This window comes from Accipiter gentilis, chromosome W, assembly GCF_929443795.1.
Source record: "Accipiter gentilis chromosome W, bAccGen1.1, whole genome shotgun sequence".
Classification (NCBI taxonomy): Eukaryota; Metazoa; Chordata; class Aves; order Accipitriformes; family Accipitridae; genus Astur; species Astur gentilis.
Window position 1 is genome coordinate 6453943 of NC_064918.1, and position 12022 is coordinate 6465964.

Consider the following 12022-nt stretch of genomic DNA (forward strand, 5'->3'; position numbering starts at 1 on the left):
CAGGGTTGTTTCTCTCACATATTCTCACTCATCTCTCTTCTGGCTGCTGTTGTGCAGCAGTTTTTTTCCCCTTCTTAAATATGTTATCACAGAGGTGCTACCACCATCATTGATTGGCTCAGCCACCCCTGCAGCCCCCCCACTACCAAAACCTTGCCATGTAAACTCAATACACTCTCTCATACTTCCCCCCCCCCCCCTGTGTACTGCTACTCATTTCCTTTGTAATATTAATCTGTCAATAAAATCTATGGGATGGTGTTTACTCCTCACTTTTCTTACATTTTCACAATATATGTTATGTGGAAAGGATGCAAAACCAACAGTCCTATATCTAATAGAAGAACATATGCTAGTTGCTTGGAATTAATACTCCTTTCTTGACATGTCAATTTATTTCCAGATTTAAAAAGAAAAAAAAAAAAAAAGGAAGATTTGAAGAGGTTTATAGTGATTTCAAATGAGACCGTCTTGGTTTCACAAGTTGATAGAACATGCTGGTTGAATTGGGTTCTTGATAGGACTGTGTCATGGTTTAACACCAGTCAGCAACTAAGCACCATGCAGCCGCTCACTCACTTCCCCCACACCCAGCGGGATGGGGGAGAGAATCAGGAAAAAAAAAAAGGTAAAACTCGTGGGTTGAGATAAGAACAGTTTAATAGAACAGAAAGGAAGAAACTAATAATGATAACACCAATAAAATGACAATAATAATAATAAAAGGATTGGAATGTATAAAACAAGTGATGCACAATGCAATTGCTCACCACTCGCCAACCGATGCGCAGTTAGTCCCCGAGCAGCGATCCCTCCCAGGCCAACTCCCCCCAGTTTATATACTAGACAGGACATCACATGGTATGGAATACCCCTTTGGCCAGTTTGGGTCAGGTGCCCTGGCTGTGTCCCTTCCCAACTTCTTGTTCCTCTCCAGCCTTCTTGCTGGCTGGGCATCACAAGCTGAAAAACCCTCGACTTAGTTTAAACACTATTTAGCAACAACTGATACCATCAGCGTATTATCAACATTCTTCTCGCACTAAATCCAAAACATAACACTATACCAGCTACTAGAAAGAAAATTAACTGTATCCCAGCTGAAATGAGGACAGACTATTAGTCTAAGATTATAGAGAAAAGTATATTACAGCTTTATATCCTCATTGGGGTGGAAATTTATCCCAAGGTTATGTGTCCAGTCCATTCTGACCTCTTCAAAAAACACTGTGAAGATATTCATCTTTTGAGAAGACCTTCTTCTAAGCATACAAGAAGGTGGTAAGACAGGAGAGAATGCCCTAATTGTGTATTGCAAGTAGGGCTTCTTTCTATTCTTATGCATAGCAGGATCCATCAAGTCCAGTAAATGCCTAATTACACCTACCAACTTAAGAGGAAAAAATATTTCATTACTCTGCTATGGTAACAAGAATTGCAGGAAATTATACCTTTTCTCTCCCTTTTAGGATACAGCTGAAATGTAAAGTTCTGTGTGTTTGGCTAGGCAATTTCAACCAGTCTTCCACGCAATAACTTACTGTGAACTTCTTTGTAATATGTAGAATAGCCTTGCTGTTTATTGTACATTGTTAAGATTTAGGTTCATTAGTAGATGAATTAATTCTAAGTATTTTCATTAGGCTTTTTTATTCTTGCTGTTTGGTTTGTGCTCAAGTTAATGCATTTTCTGTTATCCTCTGTTGCAGATGAATTATTAAGAGAAGTCATTGTTGTGGGGTTAACTAAAAGGGTTTTATTAATGATTAAACAGTGATTAAATGGTAATTAATCATTGATTGAATGAAAATCCAATGGTAATCAAATGGCAATTAAGCAATAATTGAATGGTAATTAAACTGATTTATCAATGATTTGACAATGATTTAAATTATTGTTTAAATCATTTAGATGGTGATTAGATGATGATTTAGACAACAGTCAAACACTCTACTACTAACTGCACTTGTAATAATTAACCTGTAGCTGGATATATAAATGTTGCTAGCATACAATATACTCTTAGGCCTAATGTAAAATGTTGCTTACTTTGTTATAGATATCAGATGCCAGGTAAGGGGTCTCTCAACCTCAAGGAGTAACCTTGAGAGCCATCCCTTCTCAAGGGGGAGATCACTGCTATGCAGCCTGCTGCCATACAGGAGAGCTCAATGGGCTCGGGGGGGGCTACAGATATTTATAGTGTAAAGTGACTGACTTGTAGTCAAATCCCTTTTTGGTGTATGTGCAGCTGTACCAGTTTTAGTTTTGTCTAGTCCCAACTCAGGCTGGTACTGTTAGCTCCTGATAAGACATGGCCTAGACTCCTTGGTTCCTGAGAAGATATGGCTTAGCACAATTCTCAAGGTTTGCACAGCAGGGCTGATTTCAGTCAGGCCTACTTGTTAGTAATACCTGAACCAAAGTACTGTTCACTTGGAGTGGGTGCATCTGTCACACCCTCTCAAATGAGAGACATTCCACAGAAAATTGCTATCTAATTTTGGATTGAACTAGTAGTTGATGAGCTTCAGTACCTCATACGTATTGCCTGTATCCTTGATGCATCATCTGACTTGAGTGAGAAGTCCCCCTGTGCTCCAGTGAAAGGTTTTCATATGACCTGATGTCATGGTTTAACCCCGGCCAGCAACTAAGCATCAACAGACACTGGAGTGGTATTTTTCCTGGATGGATGCTTTTTGGCTGTTGTTTTTCCTTGCAGTTCCTGTACTTGAGCTTCTAGTCTCCAGGTAGGTTCACCATCCCACTTCCTCATGTCCTCCCTCAGTCATGCAGATAGAACCACAGGGTGGTACATGGTGTGCACCACTGGTAACGCTTTCCCCTGAACACAAAAAGGATGACTAAATAGCCAAGACATTGGTTGGTATGGGTGAGGAAGACCTATCCTTTAATTGCTGGGATAATTGTTGGGACAGTTTCTCCACAGCTGAGACGCAGGCCTGTAGGGAGGAAGCGAGATTATCTTCGAATTCTCAGAGTTGGCTGGCCAATCCATCCACAGTTGGTGCTTCCGTGTCTCTCCAGCTCATTATCGCCAGGGTGTTGGTGTACGATGTCAGTGCACTTAGTACAAACTTTTGCCACATGGACCGTGTGCACCGGATTTCATCTGGGTTTTTGGATGCCTGGTTGTCATCCACGTTGATATAGATCACCTCCACCATGGCTAATTCCCTCAGATACTGGATACCTTTCTCAATGGTGGTCCACTTGCTTTGGGAATTTGCAGGATCTTCCTTGAAGGGATACCTGACCTTCACACTTGACAGGAGCCGCCTCCAAAGACTGAGGACTCCTGCCCCTTTTACAATCCCTTTGTCAGTGGCCTTAGCCCTAGCAAGGGATACCAGCTGCTGAGCTTCCTTACCCTCTAATTCCTGACTACTGGCCCCAATATCCCAGCATTGGAGTAACCAGCTGAGAATTAGCTCACCTGGTTGACAGCTAAAAATCTTTTTGCATGTCTCACAGCTCACTTAAGGATAAGGATTGGGTGGTTTCTGTCTCATGATTTCGGTCCCTTCCTCCTCCTGTTCTTGTGACTGCCCTGCTGCAGAACATGCTGTCTCTTCTGATTCTTTCTCCTGCTCCCTCTTTGGAGAAGCTTCTTCATCCCTTATTAAATGAGTTGACTTCCACTTCCATTGTTTCTTTTTAGTTATAGGGGTGACTGATATAGTTGAAGGCTGGGTTTCTGGTTTAGTCAGTGTCTGTTGGTATGTTTTCAGATCCGGAGACCCTCTCTTCTCCTTGAGAGTGCTGAATAGTACTGAGCAGTGTTTGGTAGGTGCAGGCCAGGTCCTAGCACAGTGTGATAAGTTGTGCCTCTTTGGAATAGCCAGGGTATCTTTTTTTCAAACATTCTGTCACTTCATCAGGATCTGGGAGTGAAGTCCCAGACCATCGGAGGCGACAACCTTTCTAGATACCTGCCCATATTCTCCCACATGCCGTGCCACCCATAACGACACTGCTGTGGGGCCTGGGTGATATTCCTAAATAGTTGGTTAACTTTGGAAAAAGTCAAAACAATATTCCAAAGAAATACCAATATGAATATTTTGGTTACCCAAGGATGTTCAAGATACTGAAGAGTTGTTGTAACAAGGGAGAAAACATCATGGAAGAAGGTGGTGAAGGTGCCATTTTGTATTTCCTCCACAAAAAAAACCTCTTGGAGGAAGTGTAATTGTTAATTGTCTCCATGAGATAGTTCCCAAAGTACAGTAATGGCATCAGTACAGAGCCCAAATAGCAGATTAAGCTCAAGGCCAGTGTTTTAATAATAAATCTCCCAGGCAAAACACCACTAAGTGCTACAGAGCACAGCAAACTGCAAAAGCCAACACCAATCTTTAACACGTACAGCAAAAAAGAGAGCATGGCACAGATCAGATAAACTAATGTTGAGAACAGATGAGTCAATATCGTGACCAGCAATTGTTAACAGATAGAATAATTATAAATTCCTTCTAATGTGCTCTGGTCAAATCTGTTATTATCTCAAACCCTTCGAGCCCCACGTTGGGTGCCAAAAAGGACTGTTGTGGTTTAACCCCAACTGCCAACTAAGCACCACAGAGCCACTTGCTTACTCTGCCCCTGGTGGGATGTGGGAAGAATTGGAAGGGTAAAAATGGGAAAGAAACTCATGGGTTGAGATAAAGACAGTTTAAGAATTAGAAAGAAATTAAAAAAAAAAATAATTGTAAGGGAAAAAAACCAACACCAACCAACAAAGAGGAAAATAAAACCCAAGAAAGACCCAAGTGATGCAAATGAAAACAATTGCTCACCACCAACCAACTGATGCCCAGCCAGTCCCTGAGCACCATCCCCCCTGCCAACCTCCACCCCCAGTTTTATTGCTGAGCACAATGTCATATGATATGGAATATCCCTTTGGCCAGTTGGGGTCAGCTGTCCCAGCTGTGTCCCCTCCTAACTTCTTGTGCACCCCCAGCCTATTTGCTGGCTGGGCAGTATGAGGAGCAGAAAAGGCCTTGATGCTCTGTGAGCACTGTTCAGCAATAACTAAAACATCAGTGTGTTATCAACATTATTTTCAGCACAATTCCAAAACATAGCCCCATACAAGCTACTATGAAGAAAATTAACTCTATCCCAGCCAAAACCAGTACACCTGAGTTTGGGATTACACTTAAGGAATAACTTATACTAACCTTCCAGTAATGAAACTCCCATGGACATTTTAATGCATTGCATTTATGCTCTTGTTGTAGCTAACTGCATGTCTTTTCGAGGAACTATTCTGTATCTTCTTTTTAGCACTTATCTTCATATGCAAAGGCCTAAAGAGTAGATATTCTGCAGGCTTTATTATACAAAGTAAGGTTTTGATAAAAATATTATTTTCTTAGACTATTAAGGGAATCTTTGATTGTTTTTACTTGTGTTTAGTATTTGATCCCTCTTGATAAAAGAAGAATGCTACTATCTTTTAATGTTGTTGTGGTGTTTTTTGTTTTATGTATCCTTAGCATACCTTAAAGTATCTTTTATATTCTAAATGTAAATCAAAGAAGGATAAATATTCATCTATCATAGCTACTTAAACTGTGTGGAAAATGGATGTACATGGTGTGCTTGGGATACCAATAAATGTATCGTTCATGATTTCCTCAAATGTTTTGCTGAAACTATGCTCAAGGATTCATTGTGTTCATTAAACTTTGTATTATGATTGTACTTCTAACCGAATCTTACTGTAACACTCTTCAGTTTCCTTAAAGGAGATATGTTTATTGTCCATAATGAATTGGAAGATGGCTGGATGTGGGTTACAAACCTACGGACAGATGAACAAGGTCTTATTGTAGAAGACCTGGTAGAAGAAGTGGTAAGTAATTTTATATTCAAATCTGTTACAGAACTGAGATTTGATATTTTTTTATTTTATTATTTGTGTGTAAGTTAACATTGAAATAAACCCAAACTAGTGGCATTTAACTGCCTGACTTTATGTGTTTTTCTAAACCTTCTTGCAGTAATTGAATCTGCCAGTTTTTAAATAGTATAACAAACCTTTAAGTCTGATTCAATATCCAAAGTACTTATTCACATGTTATCCAAACAAGTTCATGTGCAAATGAATGATACTGTGAACTTATTAGGCAGTTCCCTAAACTCACCAGTCCTGACAAAAAATTTGCTAGTCATTCATTTGCATTCTTTTTTATTTTTTTTGTTTGCTATGAAACATTCATAAATATATAGACTGAAATTTTGCACTGCAGTATGTCTTTTTTTTTTTTTTAAGGGCCAAGCATGGGTTAAAACGTATATTGATGAGTTAATTATACCTAGAAGGGCTTATGCTAAGTCAGGAAGCTAACCAGGTGACCTAAAGATAATTGAATTACTGCAGGAGAAGAGATGATTTAATGGATAAAAATATCCACCCCACCCTCCCACATGCTTTTTTAAAAAGAAGTTCACCATTGCTTTGGAGTCCTGATGATGTTTATTTTGCAGCATATATATTTTGCTATTAGTAGAGTTTGCTTCACCTGTTTCTTACATCTATATCAGGATGTGAATGGCTAAATTGAAATGGCAGTGTTAGGGTATCTAACTGTAGATTTCTGCATTAGTGGTTGAAGTTCAGGAAAGTTGAGATTTAAGTTACCACATATAAAGAAGGACTTGAAGAGTGACAGAAACAATCTTTTGAAATAATGTGTTATGGCTGAATTTCCACTTAGTGAATGAAGTTGAAAATGTCTTTACATGAACTGTGCAATAAGCCCTCTAGTTCAAAAATGTCTTGGACTTTTTAGTGCTGTTTATTTTTACAGAAGGTCTTAACCTCTGAAGTTTACTTTTCTAAACTCAAGCATACTGTTGTCATGCACTTAATATGTTAATTCTCCTATTAGGGAAGAGAAGAAGATCCACATGAAGGCAAAATGTAAGGATTTTTGTTTTGTTATTAAAAGCAAATTATAAAATAACTGTTTGTAAACTTTAGCTATGAGATTGGGAAGGTGAACCAAAGCTGTGTGTACTTGTTTTTTGATGTTAAGACTTTTCTTCTATACTAGCTGTTGAAGATGCATAGGTAGTTGACATGAAGTCTTGTATTGGTTATGCATAACGTTAATGGGTTTTGAAGTGATAAAATATTGGATGAGTCTCTGTGTGATCACTTTACCCAGAATATGTACAATGGAGGGTTTGGTGTTTTCTGATTTGTGGGGTTTTTTTTAATACACATACAGTTTGCCTTAAAGGTAACCTATTTATCAGGTCTGCTCAACTCTAAATGCAGGAGAGGGAACAAAGTATCATTAGAGGAATGATAGTGTAATAGTAACACTTTCTATATATTAGCCTCATGTGCTAACACTTAAAGCGAAAACCAGGAGACTATAGAATAATCTGTTTGCAGTGAATTCCGACTTGTTAAATAATTTAAAAAACCCAAACCTAATACAATTTACAGTGAACAATGAATTGATATTATGGGAAACTATTGATTGTTTTATTATTTTCAGTAGTAAAGATGAGTAGCAAATGAAAGTTACAGAAAATTTCTAGTAGGTGGATAAATTCATCTGTCCTCCAGTTGCTTGCTGCTGCTTCCTGTATTTATTGCCCAGTTTGCAGTCTCCAAAGGACTGATGATTGCAGAAGGCATTTCTTGGTTGGGTTTTTTGGGGGGGTTTGTTTCTGTCATGGTTTAACCCCAGCCAGCAACTAAGCACCATGAAGCTGCTCACTCACTCCCCCCCCCCCCCGCCCCAGTGGGATGGGGGAGAGAATCAGGAAGAAAAGTAAAACTCATGGGTTGAGATAAGAACAGTTTAATAGGACAGAAAGGAAGAAAATAATAATGATAATAATAACAATAATAAAATGACAATAATAATAATAAAAGGATTGGGATATACAAAACAAGTGATGCACAATGCAATTGCTCACCACTTGCCAACCGATGCCCAGTTAGTTCCCAAGCAGTGATCCCTCCCAGGCCAACTGTCCCCAGTTTATATACTAGACAGGACATCACATGGTATGGAATATTCCATTGGCCAGTTTGGGTCAGGTGCCCTGGCTGTGTCCCTTCCCAACTTCTTGTGCCCCTCCAGCCTTCTTGCTGGCTGGGCATGAGAAGCTGAAAAACCCTTGACTTAGTTTAAACACTATTTAGCAACAACTGAAAACATCAGTGTGTTATCAACAGTCTTATACTGAATCCAAGATGTAACATTATACCAGCTACTAGAAAGAAAATTAACTCTATCCCAGCTGAAACTGGGACAGGTTTTTTTGTTTGTTTGGTTGGTTTGGGTTTTTTTCAATAGGGGAAAGAAAATCATTGGTGCATGGCTTCAGTTTACTGGTCCCCAGTGTTTTGCTAGTCAGTTTGGCATAGCAGTATAACAGTAGTAGGGATGCCTTCAAATACAGGAACTTTTTTTTTTTTTTTTTTTTTTTTAAAACGAAGTAGTTCGTAGCAGTTTATTAGAGCTTGACAGTGTCAGTCCAGTTACTAATGCTGCTTGGAGGATTCCAGGGGAGGCAGGGATTTCTGTAAATATTTCAATAGCCAGAGATTGTCCTGTAAAGGTAATATAGAAAGCAAGTTAGAAGTAGAGCTCTTTTTTGATGTGTAAAAGAGGCTTTCTTTTACACACTTGAACACATGCGCGTGCGTGCACACACGCATTCTGCAAAGAAAGGCCATATTTCTAGCTTTCCTTTAAAGGACAGGATGAGCTCTTAAGATGTAGCATGTGGTGTGCCACGTGTAAACTGAATAGCCATGCAATCTCAAGCTGTTTCCTATAATCATAGGTATTAGGTTGAGACTGGACAGATTGCTGAATATTTTTAGGATGATGCTCTGACGCAGGACTCTGTGGAAGATGCAAGGTGTGAGATTAAAGCAATTCATACTCAGTAGTCTAACAAAGCTAGGTTTTATTTCCTCAGCTTCTAGCAAAATTCAATTTTGGTTATTCTGTACAGTATTTAACTTTCATTAATCTCTTTGCGCTTTGCATTTCATGTTTCAAATAAATTGCTTTCTGAGACTGACTCAGACTGACTCATGCCTGTCAAATTATCTAGCATTTAAATAATGCCTTTTCATCTCTAAACACACTTGGATTTGAACATCTACTTCGTGTTGGACACTTGTATTGAAATGAGTTTGTTAATATAGCTGTAGATATTTATTTTTCATTCCATTGGTAGAAAAACAGAATCGCTGAGTAACATAACAGTTGCTTATATAATCTATACATACTAGATTTTTTAAATAAAGATTAATACATAGGTGTCAGAGCCTTAGATGTCACAACAACTAAGAAAGAGAGCTGATAGTCTTGCTTTCTAATTTTTCTCTTCATCTTTAAGATGGTTCCATGGGAAGATCTCCAAACAAGAGGCTTACAATTTGCTGATGACAGGTACTTGTATTTCAGATGGAAATACAGTGGTAGTAGAATGACACAAAGTAATCCTGTTTATAACAGACTGCAGCAAAACCTGTTTTTTCTGTATGAACATATGAGCATCAGACTTGTGGTTGCTACTATATGGGGAAAAAAACCTCATGGCTGAGCATTGAGTATTTTTTTTTATGTTCTCAAGTACAGTTAGTTTCATAATTCTAATTGAAATAGTTAATTTTTTTTAATTTTTGTAATATACATAAATAAAAAAATATCTTGGGCTTCATCAAAATGCTGAGGAGAAAATACTGTTATGTACTTATGGGAGAATGTATTATAAACTTTTTTTAGTCTCCTCATAGAGGAAATAATTTTTAAAATGAAAGCATCAAGATTTCTGACTCATACCATCAAATAACATACCTTAAATATGAGAACAAAATTCTTTAGGTTTTTTTGAAAACATTGTCAAACCTCCCACACACACACCATATGTTCTTGTAAAGAGGTGGCAAAAGTGGGGATAGGTTGTCAGCTACAGCCAAATGATTTTGCATTAACTTTGGCAGTTTAGTACTACTTCATTCCATTTGGGTAAAGAATGTGGCTTGTTGGAACTTACATCAGACTTTCTCCTTTAAGTGTGCAATTCTTGCTAATTTATACAGAAAGAGCTTTGATAAGAGTTCATGACACTAAGATAAGTAACAGTGAATAATACTGTATTATGATATCTTTTCAGTTGGTCAGGTGTGCAGTTTTCTTGTGAGGCCTTCAGATAATACACCTGGTGATTATTCACTTTATTTTCGGACCAGTGAAAATATTCAGCGTTTTAAAATATGTCCAACGTCAAGCAATCAGTTTATGATGGGAGGCAGATATTATAATAGGTAAGTTTTAATAGTTGTGTGTATTTTATACTTCCGTAATGAATTTGTATAATGTATTGCTGATAACTTACTGATATGATTACAAGATTTCGGTATTTCTTAAGAATATACTAAGAGTTTTAACTAACTTGCTTAGTAGTTAGTTGTAACTAAGCACATTCTAAAAGCCTTCAAAAGCTTAAGTGTAACTTGTTTCTTTTGAAGTATTTTTCTCCTGTAAATGATTTTCTTCACCCTATAAATTGGATTATGACATATAATTAGGAGAATGCTGTGTTGTCTTGGAAGCTACTATTTATAATAGGGAGTTTTGTGTATATGAAAGGGGAAAATTAAAATGTTAGTTTTATCGGAGACATTCAGTAGGGATTTTAAAGTATAAATAATAGAAATGGGTATTGACAAGAAAGGGAGAAATTATCTTCATCGTTGAAAAAAGTCATTAAATTAAACACCTTAAAACATGTGAATGATACTTTGGTCAGAAGTGCAGATCACTTCATTTAGAGTGATGAAACTTGGGATGGGTTTGTTTTGCCATGGGTATAAAAATATGTTACTATGTACAAAAAGAAATGACAAGAGATAAGTTTCCCCTTTTGTGGAAGAAGCTATCAATACAGCTCCATCCTTGAATCTGTGACAACTCTATGAATAAGATTATCAAGACTTCTCAGTAGTGAAAACTCAACTTTTTCTTTTAATTGAGGCTATTGCCTATCACATAATCAGAAATTTTCCAGACTTGTTTATCTAGAACCAGGGTATTCTTCATCCCAATAGAGAATTTCTCTCACTTCCAGTTTGGCTTCTGAGTGGATAGAGATCCAGCAGCTGGTGTGTCTGAGAAAACGTTGAGGTCTCTTAACCAAGAAGTTCAGTGGACTTTTTCATATGATTTCAAATGGACAATGGTTTGAGACTAAGCAATTGGAACCTTATTAACCTATGTATATCCCACACACAGGCTGCTTGAGTACCTTCTACATTAATCAGTCTGGCCTCCAGACATCCTCATTGAAAATCAAGCTAGCTGCAGTGTCAGCCTTTGATGAAGGTAAATCCTCTTTTGCCCATTCTCTAGTTACATGGCTTATTAGGAGGATGATAGGCTAAAAGCCCACACCCTAGGTGATGTCAAACTAATTAGCAAATTAGTGGAAGTCTTATTAGTCTCAAATGGCTTTGCAACATTAGATAGTATAGCTCCAGAAGCTTACTGCAATAAGTTATTACTTTAGGAAATTAATTTCCTACTGCTGGATTCACTTGAAGTGTATATATAAAATACATTTACCTAGAGAAGATTCTTTCCTTGACATGGGAGGGAAAACAAGATTAAAAGATTAAGCATCACTAAATTATGATAATATGGTTTTGGAGGGGGTTTTGAATATTTTGGTACCTAGGTTGCAAAGATCCTCCTCAGTGAAAGAGAACTGCTTGGCTTTGAAAGACTTCAAGTTTTTGTTGAATGTTTTGGGGAATTACTGATATACTCCTAGGCTCAAATTCTGTCCAAGTTAGTATTTACTGAAAGTTAATAAACTTCTTGGAAGTTCAAACAGTATGTAATGCAAGATAATGATGCAAAATGTAGGTGGCAACTGCCCCAAATTATTTACCATAAGATCTACTGCAGAGGGCAATAAATAAGAAATAGGAAAAAAGGAATAACTT

The 12022-nt window shown here is 37.7% G+C and overlaps 2 protein-coding genes across 19 annotated transcripts in view; one reads left to right on the plus strand and one right to left on the minus strand.

Moving 5' to 3' along the window:
* Positions 1-12022, plus strand: part of LOC126035245 (ras GTPase-activating protein 1) — a 148159-nt gene that overhangs the window by 60958 nt on the left and 75179 nt on the right. For all 17 annotated transcript variants that reach the window (XR_007504871.1, XR_007504872.1, XM_049793539.1 and 14 more), the window contains 4 exons: positions 5770-5887; positions 6927-6958; positions 9412-9464; positions 10192-10342. Coding sequence is in view for 15 of the 17 variants with exons in the window: in XM_049793539.1 (XP_049649496.1) it covers positions 5770-5887; positions 6927-6958; positions 9412-9464; positions 10192-10342 (354 nt within the window). In the remaining 2 variants the exon portion in view is untranslated. The remainder of the gene's footprint in view (positions 1-5769; positions 5888-6926; positions 6959-9411; positions 9465-10191; positions 10343-12022) is intronic.
* The window catches only part of LOC126035348 (uncharacterized), a 247848-nt gene that overhangs the window by 38483 nt on the left and 197343 nt on the right, over positions 1-12022 (minus strand). The window lies entirely within an intron of this gene.